At 43.4% G+C, this 19140-nt stretch overlaps 1 protein-coding gene across 13 annotated transcripts in view; it reads left to right on the top strand.

The window, feature by feature from the left end:
- Nucleotides 1-19140, top strand: part of ELN (elastin) — a 103007-nt gene that overhangs the window by 70233 nt on the left and 13634 nt on the right. For 4 of the 13 annotated variants that reach the window (XM_087888833.1, XM_087888818.1, XM_087888813.1 and 1 more), the window contains exons 17-23: nt 1034-1270; nt 6937-6990; nt 8985-9215; nt 9319-9387; nt 12157-12459; nt 13675-13725; nt 18735-18995. In XM_087888833.1, the coding sequence (XP_087744959.1) occupies nt 1034-1270; nt 6937-6990; nt 8985-9215; nt 9319-9387; nt 12157-12459; nt 13675-13725; nt 18735-18995 (1206 nt within the window). The remainder of the gene's footprint in view (nt 1-1033; nt 1271-6936; nt 6991-8984; nt 9216-9318; nt 9388-12156; nt 12460-13674; nt 13726-18734; nt 18996-19140) is intronic. The other 9 variants (XM_087888840.1, XM_087888820.1, XM_087888829.1 and 6 more) reach the window with 4 other exon arrangements.

The following is a 19140-nucleotide window of genomic DNA, read 5'->3' as shown; positions in this document are numbered from 1 at the left end:
TTGCAAGCAGCAGTGGTTAATAACAGTGCTTTAGTCCAGTGGTCCCCAACCCCCGGTCCGCAGACCGGTGCCGGGCCGTGGAGTACCTGGCACCGGGCCGCGCAGCGGCCGGGGGACATGAACGCTGCAGCGCAAAGGCTCCTGGGCCGTGCGCAAAAGCTCCTGGGCCGTGCGCAATGGGCCGTGCGCAAAAGCTCCTGGGCCGTGCCCCCACCCCTGCGCGCGCTCAGCGGGCCACGGCGATAAAAAGGTTGGGGACCACTGCTTTAGTCCACTGTACTACAGGCTCCTATCCTATCCTATCCTATCCTATCCTATCCTATCCTATCCTATCCTATCCTATCCTATCCCATCTCCTTCCCTTCCCTTCCCTTCCCTTCCCTTCCATTGGAGGTCCCTAACAGAGTCTTAGTTCCTCCCCTGGAGCTTCTTTAAATGGCTCCTCTAAGGAAAGTTTGGATTTCATTTTTGTTCTGCATAAACTTCATTAACCTGATGTTATCCAAATATGCTGGACTACAGTTCCTATTAACCCAGCTAATAGTAAGCATGTTAGCTATGGATGAATGGAATTATACTCATTCTAAAAGTTATGCATTAAGTTCTGAATTTAAGTGATCTGGAAATTTCCTAAATCACAGGTTAGTATCTTAGCCACTGTGCTATTCTAGCTTTCCACCCACAAATCCTTCCATTTCTTTGTGATTTGAGGATTGCAAAACTAGTAAACTACCCATAGAGATTACCATTACCATACTACCATTTCACCCTCCAGCCTTTCATAGCTGATTGTGTGTGTGTGCGTGTGTATGTTTGTGTGTATTTATTTCTTTATTGTCCATCAATGGAAGTTTCTGAAAAAAGCCCTTTTCTGCAATTAAGGCTTTCTGTTCTCTGCTGTTCTAATAAATTAATGCTAATTATTGATCAGTATTTGACCCATGTTCGCCAACATTCAAGAGATTCATGACTCCCTTCTCCCAATTTCACCCTGTTTTGCTTGTGCCCTTTATGGCTTTCTTTCTCTTTGCAGGTGGCAGAGCTGTCCCTGGAACTGGACTGGGTGGTGGTGGTGGACTTCCTGGTGGTGGTGGACTTCCTGGTGGTGGTGGATTTCCTGGTGTTGGTGGACTTCCTGGTGGTGGTGGTGGATTTCCTGGTGTTGGTGGACTTCCTGGTGGTGGTGGTGGATTTCCTGGTGTTGGTGGACTTCCTGGTGTTGGTGGACTTCCAGGAGTTGGAGTAGGCCCAGGAGGAGTTGGTGTAGGAGGTAAGTTGTTAAGGGGAAGAGGAAGAGGAGGAGATGAAATTGGGGTTTGTTTCCATATCCCAAATAGTCAATCCCATTTAGTCCAACAGTTCTCAATTACCCTGTTTCCCAGAAAATAAGACCCAACCAGAAAATAAATCCTAGCATGATTTTTCAGGATGCTCATAATATAAGTCCTACTCCCAAAATAAGCCCCAGTTAAGATTTTCAGCCAGATGGATAGCATTTAGTACTGTATTTCCCCCAAAATAAGACCTAACCAGAAAATAAGCCCTAATGCTTCTTTCGGAGCAAAAATTAATATAATTTTTAATATAATAACATGGTATAAACTTGTTCACTGGCTTCAACCGTATTAATATCTATTCACTGCTTTTAGGTTATATCACCAAGCAGGGGTCCAATGGGCAAAACAGCAATAGCAATAGCGCTTAGACTTATATACCACTTCATAGTGCTTTTACAGCCCTCTCTAAGCGGTTTACAGAGTCAGCATATTGCCCACAACAATCTGGGATTCGGAAGGATGGACGGCTGAGTCAACCTTGAGCCGGTCAGGATCGAACGGCTGGCTATGGGCAGAATTTGCCTGCAATGCTACTTTCTAACCGCTGTACCACCACGACTCCTACCAAATACTAGCAGACACACACATCCTGTCTGGCATGTGTGAACCGAGGGCAGGGGCTATCTGCTCAAATAGCAGTATCAGTCTCAAAGCAACACCGTGTAATCACAGCCATTCTGATCCTAGTAACTGGAGCAGAAACCTAATTTTAACATCCACACAGGGAGCAGAGCTGAATCCACCTGCCCCTTATTTATTCTTCCTCCAACCTGATACCAAAGACACTTCCATGCTGCTTCAGTCCCTGGTCCTCATCTCTTCAAAAGCAGTTTGGAGCTGTTGTTTATCAGCTGATCTTAAAAAGCTGAGAAAGAGCAGAAAAGCTGTTCTGCCCCAGCTCCGGATTCCCAAGGATTGTGACACACACCAAAGTTATAACGTACCAAGAATAAACAAAGTCCGGCAAAGGTTGGCAACCAGCCCAGAAAACAGGATACGATAAGACACTCACTCTTCAGAAATGCTCTGATGATAATTACAAGTTGTTTTTAGCAAGAAACTTACTAATGGCGTGTGACTTAAATAGGCTAAGGGAGTGATTCATTATCCTCAAACCTTACTCTCGAGGAGACCTCCTCCTCCTGAGTAGCCACTCCTGCCTTTTGGCAGCCCTGCGTGATCGAGCATTGAGGAGAGGCTCCTCCACTTCGCTCTCTCCGCTTGAAGGAGCCTCTGGAGGTTCTGAAGGCCCTGGCTGAGTCTCTGCCTCTGGCATCACATCCTCTTCGGCCTCCTCGCTGTCCGATGCGAGCACCGGCTGCGCAGGCTGCTGGCACGACCCCACACCAGCCTCCTCGTCGTCAGGATCAGCCACGATCCGCGCAGGCCGCTGGCGGGCCACAACAAAAGCCTATGAGCCATCTGGATTCTCTCTCCAGGTGCTGAGTAAGAGAGTGCAAAGAACATGGTTCGGCATCACAATACTGGAGTAATAAAACACATCCCCATACTTTGCAAAAGGGAAAAATAAAAAAATTATCAGACTCAGGCTTGCCCAGGAACCCATTGAATGGAATAAAAAAAAAAGAGCAAAACAGTCAAACTCTTAATCATTTTGAGTTCCTTTTCCTGCATTTGCTATAGCCGTGATGGCGAACCTATGGTATGCATACCACATGTGGCATGCAGAGCCCTCTCTGCTGGCATGCCAGCCATTGCCGCAGCCCAGCTCCACCGCGCATGTGCGCGTGCTTTCCGCCTCCAGCTGGTCTTCGGGTCTCTGCCACATATGTGCGGGGGCGGGGCACGTGTGGGGATGCACATGTGCATGCACAAGGGGCAGGGGGCATGCGGGGGATGCACACATGTATGCGTGGGGACGGGGCGCATGTGCGAGGGGGTGCAGGTTGGTGCAGAAGGCTTTCCAGGCCCAAAACTGGGTGTGTGGGGGGGTGCGGAGCGTATGCGCCAGAGGCGGGGCACATGCACAGAGATGCACGCTTGGGGGCGGGGCACATGCACAAGGGGACGCTCGCATTGCATTTTGAGGGTTTGGGCACGCGCACATCAGAGGTGGGTTTCAGCAGGTTCTGACCAGTTCTGGAGAACCGGTAGCGGAAATTTTGAGTAGTTCGGAGAACCATAGTAAAAAATTCTGACTGGCCCCGCCCACATCTATTCTCTGCCTCCAGAGTCCCAGCTGATCGGGAGGAAATAGGGATTTTGCAGTATCCTTCCCCTGGAGTGCGGTGGGAATGGAGATTTTACAGTGTCCTTCCCCTGCCATGCCCACCAAGCCACGCCCGCCAAGCCATACTACGCCCACCAAGCCACAACCACAGAACTGGTAGTAAAAAATTTTGAAACCCACCACTGGCGCATGTACATTTACGCATGTGTGCTTTGGGCACTCAGCACCAAAAAGTTTAACCATCACTGTGCTATAGGAAATAAAAATTGAAAGCTATCAGAGGTAGAGCTGTGCAGTCTTTCAATCCAAAACAGAAAAGTCAGACATTCTCAACTCCTTCCCTGAAATGCAGCTACCGTGTAAACTGAGGGTCCCAAAACTCCTCAGCTCCTTTTTTTTTTTTTTTTTAATTTGATTTATATGCCGCCCTTCTCCGGAGACTCAGGGCGGCTTACAATGCGTTAAGCAAAAGCTTTCATACTTTTGTATATTTTTACAAAGTCAGCTTATTGCCCCCACAAACTGGGTCCTCAATTTACCTACCTTAGAAAGGATGGAAAGCTGAGTCAACCTTGAGCCTGGCAAGATTCGAACTTACTAATTGCAGACAGCGGGAGTTAAATTACAATGCATTAGTCTGCTGAGCTATCCAGGCTCTATCCTTGACCCCTTCGTGAAGTTTCAGGTTGTTTATTGACTCCTGGAGATTAATTAAGGTATGTGAAAATAATTTTAAGAAATACCACTTTAACTAATACAGTAATGGTCACAAATTATCCTCACACATTGTCTGCTGTGGATACTCTGCAAATACAAGCCCACCTCTGTTTGGAAACAACGCCAATCAGTTCATGGTGTATTTTACAATAGGATCATCGGAGGTTGTGTGTCTTTGCCCGATTTTATGCAAAAATACCTGAGCAGTAGATGCAAGAGCGGTGCTCTTAAACCATTTGACCCAATTACCAGGGTTTTTTTCCAGTCTCAAATAGTGTCATTAACACCCCCGCTCCTAAAAAACCAGAAACTATATTTTACGCAATCAGGTAGGCAGCAGTTTCCCAAATGGAGTCTTCCAGTCAGAAACAAGCAAATTGCTTCATAAACCACAGGATATGCCCAGTTGAAGAACCACAGTATAAAATGAAGCTACTTTAAAAAACAAAAAACAAAAAAGCCCTGCAGACAGGAAGCTTTGTTGACTCTAGTAGTTCCTGAGTGGGGAGGCAAGGTGAGATGGAAGAGCTTCACCAGTTGGACAACCAACAGCTCATGCTTTAAAAGTGGGCTGCGAAACGAAAGTCTGGTAGGCCCATGCTTTGAAGTGGGCTGCGGCTGAGTGTGAAATTAATGGGCTCAGCTGGCAAACACAGCAGACTGCGTGGGAAGATCTTCCTCTGAATCCAGTTCTGGGGTGGCGGAAAATGAGGCTGAATGGAATTAACAATGTTTCAATAGGATGAATTGAACGGGAGGGCATTCTGTTCCTATCCGTTCTTGTTTTAACGTTAAAATTCTATCTCACTCATTTTCTGTTATTATTTTCCATTTCCTTGCAATGCAGTACCGGCAGCACTCCACATTTTAAGATTAGTGTCTGTTTTGCTTCCTGTTGGCGTCTGTAAGCGTGTACACTCACACACAAGTACATGAAGGATACCTTTACCTCAGCCCCCCTGTGAGGTAACAGCAAATGAATCAGCCATGTGAGGAAAAGAGGAAATGACAAACCACGTTTTGGAATGATCACATTTGTTTATTACCACAGCCTATAGAATACATGCATGAAGCAGTGATTTTCTAGGAAAGAATGAAATGGCATTTGAATGAACTAAATAGTACAGCTTTGAGAATCTGAATTACAGGTAGTCCTCGACTTACGACCACAACTGAGCCCAACAATTCTGTTGCTAAAAGAGACCTTTGTTAAGTGAGTTTTTGCCCCATTTTACGACCTTTCTTGCCACAGTTGTTAAGTGAATCGCTGCAATTGTTAAATTAGTCACCCAGTTGCCAAGAGAATCTGGCTTCCCTATTGACTTTGCTTGTCAGATGGTCGCAAAAGGGAATCACATCACTCCGCCATACTGCAACCGCCATAAATATGAGTTAGTTGCCAAGCTTCCAAATTTTGATCAGGTGACCAATGGGCATGCTGCAATGGTTGTAACTTCGAATGGTCACGAAGTGAACTGTTGTAAGTTGAGGACTACTTGTATTCCATGGCCACTAAAGAGAATAATAAGATACCAGTAAAAAGCTTACCTTATTACAATGCTGCATTTTATTTAAAGCACATATGGGACTTTTCCTCTCCAGTGCTAAGGTCCTGGGGGTCAGAGAGGGAACTACGATATGTAGCCCCTTGGGAATCATCTGATGGTTATGGGTAACCAAAGCCAAAACGAGCAAGGGAATTCATCTTCTTTGCCACCCCTTCTTTTCACCGGGTGCCTATTAAAGAGAGCTTCTGGACATGGAGTAAAGCGCTATGGTGGCGCAGTGGTCAGAATCAGTGGTGAAGTCCAAATTTTTTTACTACCGGTTCTGTGGGCGTGGCTTGGTGGGTGTAGTGTGGCTTGGTGGGCGTGGCTTGGTGGGTGGGGAAGGGGAAGGATACTGCAAAATCTCCATTCCCACCCCACTCCAGAGGAAGGATACTGCAAAATCCCCATTCTCTCCCCACTCCAGGGGAAGGATACTGCAAAATCCCCATTCCCTCCCCACTCCAGGGGAAGGATACTACAAAATCCCCATTCCCTCCCCACTCTGGGGCCAGCCAGAGGTAGTATTTGCCAGTTCTCCAAACTGCTCAAAATTTCCACTACCGGTTCTCCAGAACCTGTCAGAACCTGCTGGATTTCACCCCTGGTCAGAATGCAGTATTGCAGGCTAACTCTGCTCACATTGCCAGGAGTTTGATTTCTGACCAGCTCAAAGGTTGACTCAGCCTTCCATCTTTCCAAGGTCGGTTAAAATGAAGACCCAGATTGTTGGGGGAAATACGCTGACTCTGTAACCACTTAGAGAGGATTGTAAAGCACTATGAAGCGGTATATAAGTGAAATTGCTATTGCTAAAGTTGATCAGAAGTGGAGGCTGGGAAGGTCTCGTCATCTCCCTTACACAACTGAACAGCTTCCAGTTTTAACCAAGCCAGGCTGGTTTAACTGCCCCAGCACCAGCTAACCTTTTCGTGATGCTAGCAAAAGTTTCAGAATAAATTGTTTCATCTCCTTCCCTTTGGCCCCAAAGGTACATTTCCACTATTTCTTAAAATTAGAGTAAGATTAAAATGAGGGTAATGTCAGTTTTGCATTATTATCACAGCAAAACTATATTTGAAATGCATTACGTTTCTATTATTAAGCTATACCTCCTGTTTCCTCTCTTGCTTGAATCTTCAAGGAGTGAGTCCAGCAGTAGCAGCAGCTGCTGCCGCCGCTAAAGCAGCAAAATACGGTATGTCTTCCAATTATTTGAAAGCTCTTTATTTGGGGGGTGGGGTATCTATAGCAAGCTCAAGCACGTAGATATCATTGCGTTGCACATTGTAGGACTGGGCCCTCCATTCTTCTCTCTCTTCTCTCTTTCCCCCTCTCTTCCTCCCTCTCTCCCTCTCTCCCCCTCTCTCTCTTTCCCCCTCTCTCCCTCCCTCCCTCTCCCTCCCTCCCTCTCTCCCCCTCTCTCTCCCCCTCTCTCTCCCTCTCCACCTCTCTCCTTCTCTCCCTAACTATTAAAATACTTCCCCGGGATGGGCAAAGTTGCACTTAGTAAGTGTGCCATCTTAGTGACCTCTCAGAAACTAGAGGACAGGTGGGTAAATCCAGCATGAAGTTACAACTACTACTGAAAACAACAATGTTGTCGTACAGACAGTTTTTCCATCCTCTCTGATGTCAATTCTGGAAGTTGAGACGAGGTTGAGAAATGTCAATCTGTACAACGCAGTGTAGAGCAGAGAAATTGGTGATATTTTGGTGGGAGAAAATAGAAGATTTTGAGTTTCTGCTTTCTGACAGCAGTAAGATTTAATACAGCATGCCTGGTGCCTTAGAGTATGTTTGAAATCAAGAAAGGTTTCAACTGATTACATATTTCTTAACACTTCCCCTAGTTATCTGGCCATAACAAAACTAGAAATTATATTTTGAAATTTCCCCCCTCTAACCATAAATTATGCAAAATAAAATTTAGAAAATCAAATTGACTTTGTTAACATGTGCAAGTTGCAAGATTCAGGCTTTCCAGGCAGAATGTGGATTGATTGAAGGCCCAGATATATCCTATGTCTACTTACACAGGAAGTAGCTGCTATATATGCACTGATACTTCTGTGATCTGGGGGTGTTGTGTGGATTTTTATCTAGGAACCTCCACAATTCACCTTCCCAGGACAGAGAGAGAGAGTGGCTGTTTTAAACCACTGTATCAAATAGGCTCATATATCAAACTGACACATACAGTATATGGAAGGACAGCAATGAGATCAATGAAAAGCTTGAGGAATAGAACACATCTTTTGAATCAGTGAAAAATGAGAGAGAGAGAGAGAGAGAGAGAGAGAGAGAGAGAGAGAGAGAGAGAGAGAGAGAGAGAGAGAGAGAGAGAGAGAGCGCACGCAGAACTGTCATGGAAGAGAATTCCTCATATATATTTTTTTTTTAATTTGATTTATATGCCGCCCTTCTCCGAAGACTCAGGGCGGCTTACAATGTGCTCAGCAATAGCCTTCATCCTTTTGTATATTTATACAAAGTCAGCTTATTGCCCCCACAAACTGGGTCCTCATTTCACCTACCTTAGAAAGGATGGAAGGCTGAGTCAACCTTGAGCCTTGGCGAGATTCGAACCCTGCAGTAATTGCAGGCAGCTGGTCTTAATAAGCTTAATAACAGGGTGCCTTAAACCCCTGTAGTACCAAGGCTCTTATTGAAGGTCATCCATAAAAAGGGTACCTCTGCCTATGTATCCCACCAATCCCAAACGGGGGCACTGTGCCTGTGAATCCCATGAATCTGAGGGACCAGAGTGATGAGCCAACAAACACAGCCTGTGAAACCTCTCTCAAACTTTGTTCCTTGCCTACATGAGGAAACATGTACATGAATGGAATCCTATATGCGGTGGGATTGCAGAATGAGCATGGAGAGGTTAGGGTTAGGGTTAGGCTTTGGGAACCATCATCTGATATAGACTGTTTGATATAGACTCTAATTGCTCTAATTCAATGGTAGCATGCAGGCAGTTCTCTCCTGAGTCTGCTCTTATGCTTAGCAGCATTGAAGTCGCATGGATTTTCTGAATAAGTATAATTGGTAGGCAGCAAGGACTTTGGTGAATCTTCTTTGAGTTCCCACTAAGTTCCTCTCCAATTGAATTTTTGCTGAGTTCCCAATGCAATTGAACCGAGTTTCCACCGAATTCCCACTCCCATTTCATCATGTTTTTCCTAGGGCGGGTTCCAGGTGGCATCATCCCTGGTGGCGTCGGCCCTGGTGGCATTGGACCTGGTGGCGTTGGACCTGGTGGCGTCTTCCCTGGTGGCGTTGGCCCTGGTGGTGTCTTCCCTGGTGGTGTTGGACCTGGTGGTGTCTTCCCTGGTGGTGTTGGACCTGGTGGTGTCATCCCTGGTGGCGTTGGTGTCCCAGGTGGTGGTGTTCCTGGTGGTGTTGGTGGTTTCCCAGGTATTGGTGGAGTTCCTGGGGTGCCATCAGCCCCAGATGCAGAAGAGCTCCATGCCAATATGAATTCTGTCCTGTAACTTAACTGTGTTTCTATGCACATTAGGAGCCGGGACAGCAGGAGCGGCAGCGGCAGCAGCAGCAGCTAAGGCAGCAGCAAAAGCAGCAGCATATGGTAAATATGCAACCTATTTCTTTTTCTCATTGCGACAGAGTTTGCGAATAGTAAGATATAACTAAATGCCAAACATCAGCAAAGCATTGAATAAAATGAAATACAAAATGGCATGCAAAATAAATTGCTGACTGAGGCAAAGTAAACTTATCTCGTACCTTGAGCCTGGCAAAATATGTAATATTATAAAGAATCCATAGATATTAATTTAAAAACACAAGCCTCTCTGTAGGAAAAATATATGTGAAATTATTTTGAAAGTCTATATTAAAGACCTTCATTGGACCTAATATAAAGCATTAATATACATGTCCTTAGATAATTCTTTTACTGAATCAAGTTTGTTTATCCCCCAACCTGTCTGAAATCCAGGTTATTGTGATAGATAACACAAAATTGGAAACAATCAGACACCCCTCTGGATCAAATCATAATAAAAAAAATATACGAATGTGCAGAGATGGACAGATTATCTATGGAAATGAAGGAAAGGGAGGGCACCGAATACTATTTAATATGGAATAAATAGTATTCCTGGCTGGAGAGTAAACATAAAACTTAAGGGATGTTTTTGTTATGAGATCGAATTGTAAATAGAAATCAAGATAATTTAAATAAAGACGTAAGTTTAAGATAGAGATATTTAGAAGTAGAATTTGTGTAAAGTGGTTGAATAGGTTAGAGGTACCGATGCAGAAAAGTTGTTATTAGTATTGAAATCTTGATACGTTTGTTTTTGTTGTTTATATTTCTTCTTTTGTGTGTGTTTTTTTCTTGCTTTTTTGTGTATTATGTTTCCTTTTGTACTGTGTATTTTAATCTTTGGAAATTTAATAAATATTTTTTTAAAAAAAGAAATCCAGGTTATTGCATTTACCTTCTACCCACTAAAACAATCCTTCAAGCATAACCAAAAAGATTTATCGCTCAAATCTCCCTCTCAGTTTATCACTGCCCTTATTGCTTTTTTGTTTGTAAACCAAAATTTATCATCCTTGTAGATTAATGTTTTTCAAACTTGGCAACTTTTAAGATGTGTAAACTTGAACTCCCAGAAATCTCCAGCCAGCACACTGTGGCTGGGGAATTCTGGGAGTTGAAATCCACACATTTTACAGTTGCTGAGTTTGAAAACCACAGAAGGATCTTGCCTTCTGATTATTTCTCATTCAGTATTTCTCATTTATACTGAATCAAATTTGTCAGACACAACAAAACCAAACTCAGCATCTTTGTGGGGATAATACAAGATTCTGCTGGATTGCTGAATTGCACTCTGCTCCCACAGCAATAGGAATTGGGTGGAGGGGTGGGGTGGGGCCCTTCATTGATGGTTTTCAATTCTTGAACATTCCATTCTTTTTTTTTTTAATTTGATTTATATGCCGTCCTTCTCCGGAGACTCAGGGCGTCTTACAACACGTTAAGCAATAGCCTTCATACTTTTGTATATTTTATACAAAGTCAGCTTATTGCCCCCACAATCTGGGGCCTCATTTTACCTACCTTAGAAAGGATGGAAGGCTGAGTCAACCTTGAGCCTGGTGAGATTTGAACTTACAGTAATTGCAGACAGTAATTGCAGTAATTAACAGTGCTTTAGTCTGCTGAGGCACCAGGCTCCTTTCTCTCTTTAGAGGTAGAGACAGAGGTAATTTGCAAATGAATAGAATAGAATAGAATAGAATAGAATAGAATAGAATAGAATAGAATAGAATAGAATAGAATAGAATAGAATAGAGGAAGGGACCTTGGAGGTCTTCTAGTCCAGCCCCCTGCTCAAGCAGGAGAACCTATACTATTTCAGATAAGTGGCTATCTAGTCTCTTCTTAAAAACCTCCAGTGATGATGTGCCCATAACTTCTGAAGGCAAGCTATTCCACTGGTTAATTGTCCTCACTGTTAGGAAGTTTCTCCTTAATTCTAGCTTGCATCTCTCTTTGGTTAGTTTCCAGCCATTGTTTCTTGTCCTGCCCTCTGGTGCTTTGTAGAATAATTTGACACCCTCTTCTTTGTGGCAGCCCCACAAATACTGGAATACTGCTATTATGTCACCCCTAATTCTTCTTTTCTTTAGACTAGCCAGACCCAAAACCTGCAACCGTTTTTCATATATTTTAGTCTCCAGGTCTTGGATCATCTTAGTTGCTCTTCTCTGAACTTTTTCCAAGGTCTCAACATCTTTTTTGTAGTATGGCGACCAAGACTGGTTGCAGTATTCCAGGTGTGGTCTTACTAGGTTTTTATAAAGTGGTACTAATACTTCACATGATCTTGATTTTATGCCTCTGTTTATACAAGCCAGGATTGTATTAGCTTTTTTGGCTGCTGCTGCACACTGCTGGCTCATATTTAAATGATTGTCCACTAGGACTCTAAGATCCCCCTCATAGTTACTGTTTTTAAGCCAGGATTTGCCTAAACTGTACTTATACCTTTGATTTTTCCTGCCTAAATGTTAATCTTTGCTTTTCTCCACATTAAAATTCATTTTGTTGGATAGGGCCCATTGTTGAAGTTTGTCAAGATCGTTTTGGATCCTGAGCTCGTCTTCTGGGGTGTTGGCTATTCCTGCAGTTTAGTGTCATCTGCAAATTATCAAATTTATTTATCAAATAGAAGAGTTCCCCTTCTATTTCCTCATCTAAGTCATTTATGGGGGGCGCGATAAACTTAATACCTCATCCTAATCCAACAAATATTACTAAAGAAGATAAAAGAATTGGTCCATATAATCAGACTATTTGTTTCAATATTTTTTTCCTCAGGAACTGGAGTAGTACCTGGTGGAGTTAGGCCTGGTGGACTTGTGCCTGGTGGACTTGTGCCCGGCGGAGTTGTGCCTGGCGGAGTTGTGCCTGGTGGACTTGTGCCTGGCGGAGTTGTGCCTGGTGGACTTGTGCCCGGCGGAGTTGTGCCTGGTGGAGTTGTGCCCGGCGGAGTTGTGCCCGGCGGAGTTGTGCCTGGTGGAGTTGTGCCCGGCGGAGTTGTGCCTGGTGGACTTGTGCCAGGTGGAGTTGTACCTGGTGGAGTTGTGCCTGGCGGACTGGGACCTGGTGGAACGGGACTAGGTAAGTTCTTATGTATGTAGGAAATGTAAAAGCACAGCATTACTGCCAATGGCATTTTTATGCTGCCCATCTTGCCAAGAGCCAACTCTAGGTGGCTTACAACCAAGCACAACCAACCATTTTGTGTCAGCTCTACAATGGGTGTTTAGCAGTTTAACTCAACTGTGAGGAACATTCTGTATATTTAGGTCATTCAGTCCAGAGATCCTTAGTGAAACAGTGAGACTTGATGGGAATTTGGAAGTATGCCTTCTCTGTCATGATGCCTGTTTTATGGAACCCCCTTCCCCAGAGATACAGGCCTTGTTGTCTTCAGGAAAGCAGTGAAGACCTGGCTTTTCCCCTAGGCTTTGAAGCTACGATCCAATGGACCTAGCATGGGGTGGTGGATTTATGGATGCAGGTTTGATCATATCAACATTTAGGTTAAATTGGAGGTGGGGGTTGTTTTGGAATTGCATTGTGTCCCGTTTGCTCCCCAGAATTCCTTCTGGCAGATGAGCAGGTATGTAAGTTTGTTTCGATAAACGAATTAAATAAATAAATCCTTGCTCAGTGCAAGAATTCAAGTTAAAGCATCTCTTAAAAGATGGCCATCCAGTTTCTGGATGAATATATCCAGGGAAGGGACGCCTACCAGCATTTCACACTTCAGCTGATCTTACCCTTAGGAAGTTTTTCCAACATTCAATTGGAAACTGCCTTCCTTTAACTTACTGTAAATTCATTATTCCGTGTCCCTGCAGTCTGTAATGATAAAAGAACAAGTTTTACTAATTTTCTTCTCTGTGGTCGCTTTTTAGATATTTGAAGCATAGTATCATATTTCTCTCCAGGCTCTTTTTCTCCAGGCTTAAACATGTCTAACAACTTCAATCTCTCTTTGTTTCAGGTTATTATCTTAGTTGACCTTTTCTGAAAGTATTCTGAATCCTCTGATTCCTTAAAATTTGGTGCCTACAATTGGTACAATACTTCAGCTGAGTATTATTCCCACATATTGGACACTGTACTTTTACTAATGAAGGCTAAAATTGTTTGGCTTTTTGGCAGCCTGCTGACTCATATTCAGTTTAGCAGTCATGGTTTCATGGTTATTTAGCTGAAGTTAGGCTACCATTGGGGTGACTCCCAACCCTGCCATGAACTGGGGAACTATGCAAAATAGGTGTTGATGATCCAAAGACCTCATCTTTATTTTTCTTCTATTTGCAGTTCCAGGAAGTTCGGCCGCTCTAAAAGCAGCTGCCAAGGCAGCAAAATATGGTAAGGTCGCTTCAATCCAGCACAGGCAACAATTTAGACCAGCATTGTAAATATAGGCAACTAACAGTTTCTACTAGGTCTTTGCAGTATTTCAGATTTGAAGGCAACAAGATATGTTGGGAAGTACAGCAGCATGTTTGTAGCACTTGTCTGCATCTCCTTAAATCAAATATGTCTTTCCTTAGAGTAAGGTGACCAGATTTTAACATTGGTAAAGAGGGACATTGTGGGCGTGGCTTATTTTGTGGGCGTGGCTAGCTGGTCACGTGACTGGGTGGGCGTGGCTAGCTGGCCACGTGACTGGGTGGGCGTGGCTAGCTGGTCACGTGACCGGGTGGCCATGGCTATGTGTATAGGGTAAGGTGAACAGATTTTAACATTGGTAAGAAGGACACCATTGTGGGCGTGACTTATTGTGTGGGCGTGGCTTAGAGGCCATGTGACTGGGTAGGCGTGGCTAGCTGGTCATGTGACCGGGTGGCCATGGCTATGTGTATAGGGACTACTCAGAGGGCTGAAAAAAGTCATTTCTGACAGGTCCTCACACTTTTGACTGGTCCTCACACTTATGACCATCCTCACATTTATGCCCATGCAGCATTCTTAACAACCATGTCTATTTATTCATATTTGTTCTCTTTTATTCTTTAAAGTTTAACCATTCATTCTTTATCTTAATATCTTTATATTTGTTTGGGATTGGCTTTCTTCCCTTTCATCTTTTTTATTGTACAGCAATCTTTCTCCTCAAACCTACCACCTCTCTCTTTTCTTTCCTTCTTACTTTCTCTTCCCCCCCCCTTCTTCTCCTCCCTACTTCCTCTTCCTTTCTCCTTCTCCTCCTCTCTTCCTCCCCCTCTTACCTTCACTCCTACTCTAATTTCCCTTCCCTTCCTTCATCCCTCTCTATTGCTGTATCCTTTTATGCATATGGACTACTCAGAGGGCTGAAAAAGTTATTTTTGACTGGTCCTCGCACTTTTGACCAGTCCTCGAACTTACGACTGTCTTCACATTTTACATTTTTGCCCTATCTTGTCATCATGGTGAAGAGAAGCAGTTGTGAAATGAGTGACATGGTTGTTAAGAATGCTGCATGGGCATAAATGTGAGGATGGTCATAAGTGTGAGGACCAGTCAAAAGTGCGAGGACCTGTCAGAAATGACTTTTTTCAGCCCTCTGGTTAGTCCTTTTGTGCATATGGACTACTCAGAGGGCTGAAAAAGTTATTTTTGATTGGTCCTCGCACTTTTGACCAGTCCTCGAACTTACGACTGTCCTCACATTTTACATTTTTGCCCTATCTTGTCATCATGGTGAAGAGAAGCAGTTGTGAAATGAGTGACATGGTTGTTAAGAATGCTGCATGGGCATAAATGTGAGGATGGTCATAAGTGTGAGAACCAGTCAAAAGTGTGAGGACCAGTCAAAAATAACTTTTTCAGCCCTCTAAGTAGTCCATATGCACAAAAGGACTAACCAGAGGGCTGAAAAAATCATTTCTGACAGGTCCTCGCACTTTTGACTGGTCCTCACACTTATGACCATCCTCACATTTATGCCCATGCAGCATCCTTAACAACCATGTCACTCATTTCACAACTGCTTCTCTTCACCATGGTGATAAGATAGAGCAAAAAACGTAAAATGTGAAGACAGTCGTAAGTTCGAGGACTGGTCAAAAGTGCGAGGACCAGTCAAAAATAACTTTTTCAGCTCTCTGAGTAGTCCATATGCATAAAAGGATACAGCAATAGAGAGGGATGAAGGAAGGGAAGGGAAATTAGAGTAGGAGTGAAGGTAAGAGGGGGAGGAAGAGAGGAGGAGAAGGAGAAAGGAAGAGGAAGTAGGGAGGAGAAGAAGGGGGGGGGAAGAGAAAGTAAGAAGGAAAGAAAAGAGAGAGGTGGTAGGTTTGAGGAGAAAGATTGCTGTACAATAAAAAAGATGAAAGAGAAGAAAGCCAATCCCAAACAAATATAAAGATATTAAGATAAAGAATGAATGGTTAAACTTTAAAGAATAAAAGAGAACAAATATGAATAAATAGCAGTAATTAGAAACACACATACAAACATACAATTTATTTTCTTTGAACAGAGTATTTGGCCGGTTCACAAATTTAAACAGTGTTTAGTCACTTCAATTAAATTTACAATTTCTATATTTCCTTTTTGCCATATTTATTCCTCATCTATTTTTTAAAAAAAACCAATATTACCCTTCATCCTCATCTCTAATCTTAATCAAATTCAATTTTTCCCTTCTATTCTATATTATACCCCTTCCCATTGTCATCTATTTTTATATCCATCCTCACATTGTTTAATTATGTAATTATGTAATACAGTTGTTTAATACAAATTCAACATTTTAATATAAATCAATTAGTTATAAAACTATCTTTTTTGTATATTAATCAATATGAACATGAATATTCCTATTATTTCCATGCAATCCAATTTCTTACAAATCAATTAATTATATTTACCAATAATAATAAACCAAATAATTTCCCCCATATATTCCTCTGAACCACAACTTAACCATTTCTGCTTTCAACACAATATACAATTAATAGTATCTCAATTATTACAATTCCCTAGTTAAATACAGCTTTTTTTCCTTTGTGTTTTAAAATCTTGAACTCTCCTCCTAAATTTCCCATTGTTTGCAGTTTTTCACCTACCTTTTTTGGGGAGGAAAAATAAAAATAAAAATAAATCTCTCTCTGCCTCATTTTGTCACGCTGCACCAAAGACCCTGGTTTCGGTTTCGTTTCTGAAGCTTAGCTAGGGGGAAAAAAAACTCTTTACACTGATTGCCTGTAGGGCGGCCCTTTGAAGCCTCGGGCAAGAGTTTAAACAGTTTTTTTTTCTTCTAGCCATCAGCTGGGGCTCAAGAGGCAGCGGGACTGAGGAGGCAGAATGAAAAATCGGGACTTTTTTGAAACGCCGCGGGACGCGGGACAAATTGCTAAAAATCGGGACTGTCCCGCCAAAAGCGGGATGTCTGGTCACCTTACCTTAGAGTCCTGCTGAAGCTACAGAGGGCATCACCCAAACTTTGCAGAGTTGCAGGCAGATAGCAATAGCCATAGCACTTAGACTTATATACCGCTTTACCAGCCCTCTCTAAGCAGTTTACAGAGTCAGCCTATTACCCCCAACAATCTGGATCCTCATTTTACCCACCTCGGAAGGATGGAAGGCTGAGTCAACCTTAAGCCTGGTGAGATTTGAACTGCCAAATTTCAGTCAACCAGCAATTAGCAGAGAAGTAGCCTGCAGTACTACACTCTAACCACTGCACCACCATGGCGCATTATGCTACATGTGTGCTCCCAAAAGTCCCTTTTTTACTTTTATATTCAGATTCTGCACAGTATTAGTAAACAGCAAATGGAGCACTATACACAAGGAGAAATGAAAGAGTCCATTTTTCTGGGCCTTGGTCCATTTCTCACTTAAGCAGAAAATCTGTTCACTGAGTTAGAAGTACTGGGGTTAAGGGACCATTCAAGTCTGTGCTCTAAGGCTCCATGGACCGGCATTGGGCCGTGGCATGCCAGAAACCAGGCCGCACAAACAAGCAAAGCCCCATCCATGGGATGCAGGCAGCATGCGGAAACCATACCCCCTCCTGTCTGCGGAAAAACCTCTCCCCATGGAACCGGTCCCTGGTGCTCCAAAGTTTGGGGGCTGATGCTCTAAGGAGACTGTGTCATTTGGAGAGAACATAGCATCTGAAGAGCATCCCAGATCCCTCTCTCATCTCCTGTTATACACATTGTATGAATGTCAGTTTATTTGGGGGGGGGGACAGGACCAGGATGAAACTGGTAGCACATTTTCTGAATAGGTTTATTAACATGCATAGCCTGTTTTGTGAACGGCAGTGCACTTTATCAGAAGCACAGAGCCTCTGATGCAGCTCACAAAAGCTTGTACCTGCTAATAAACTGTGTGAGTCAGAAAAGGTGCTTCAGATTTTTATTTTTTTTGTCTCTCACCATTCATGGCTTTGGTTCTCTTTAATCATCATTTAATAATTGATCGTTGGTGGCTCAGCATATCATGCAGAACCACAGGCTTTAAAAATTGTGTGTGTGTGTGTGTGTGTGTGTGTGTGTGTGTGTGTATGCAGCCATAGAAGTGCAGCTACATCCAGCAGACCTTTCTCAAAAGTTGGGTATTTACCATGGCTCAAAAGCAGGATGATGAAAACAATGAATAAGCTGGTGCTTATTATTATTATTTTATGTTAATATGTTATGTTAAGATTTTTATCCCCCTTTCTTTCAATTGCTCAAGGAAGCTACATGGGGAACTCCCTTTATTTTATTGCCATAATAACAACCCCGAAGAGGGTTAGTCTTAAGTCACTGGAGCAAAATCACCCATGGCTGTTGGTGGACTTGAACCTGGATCTCCCCATTCCTAGCCCAAAACCTTTATCACTCCACCTGCTTTCTTCTGCTATAAATGAAAAGCTTTACGCCTACACCGTAGAATGTCCAGGAATACAGTACAAGTGGTTTAAGTGGCAGGTAATAGGTTTATATATGTAAGGATCATAAGCATTGTTTGGGGTGTAGTTGACGTGCCCAACCTTTGATCTGGCTTTCCTTTGCAGCTGGAGAAATTGCATAAGATGGTATGATAGCAGAAGGGCAAAACACTTCCCCACCTACTCCAATACACAGACCTGTAATTTGCCTGTGAAAATATCACTGTATCATTTAGCAGCAGGGTTCTAAGGGGGGAACAAACAACTGCAGAAAAATGCTGTATCGTTGAGCAGCCTCATTTTGCAAAGAAAAAAAACAACATTGTAATAAGAATGCAAGTAGCAGGCATGGTGAAAAACGTTGGCGGTATTAGGAGAAAATACAAAGCACACAGGTTTCATGTTTTGAACTGAGTATCAAAGTACCATCCTTTGAGAACTTCAACTCTTACACAACAGAACAGAAAACTGTTTCTTTCTTACAACGTTTGCTTTGCCCCAGCAGCAGCTGGTGGAGGTAGAGGACTTGTGCCTGGAGGAGGGGTTGGCGGCCTAGTCCCTGGCGCTGGTGGTGTTGGCGGCCTTGTTCCTGGCGCTGGTGGCGTTGGCGGCCTGGTTCCTGGTGCCGGTGGCGTTGGAGGCCTAGTACCTGGTGCTGGTGGTGTTGGAGGTCTGGTTCCTGGTGCTGGTGGTGTTGGTGGCTTGGTCCCTGGTGCTGGTGGTGGACTTGTGCCTGGCATTGGAGGAATCCCAGGAGCTGGAGGTAAGTAATGCTATATGCCAACACTTATTACCAGCTATACTTATTTTATTATTCCCAGACAAATTAGTATTTCTCTGGGAACACAACAGAATTTCTATCAGTTCAGAACACAAGGCAACTAAGCTAAATTACTGAAATGCCCTTA

This window comes from Pantherophis guttatus, chromosome 1 (assembly GCF_059756535.1).
Source record: "Pantherophis guttatus breed Tessera chromosome 1, ASM5975653v1, whole genome shotgun sequence".
NCBI lineage: Eukaryota > Metazoa > Chordata > Lepidosauria > Squamata > Colubridae > Pantherophis > Pantherophis guttatus.
The sequence above is the reverse complement of the archived record's forward strand: the minus strand, read 5'-3'. Positions and strand labels throughout refer to the sequence as shown.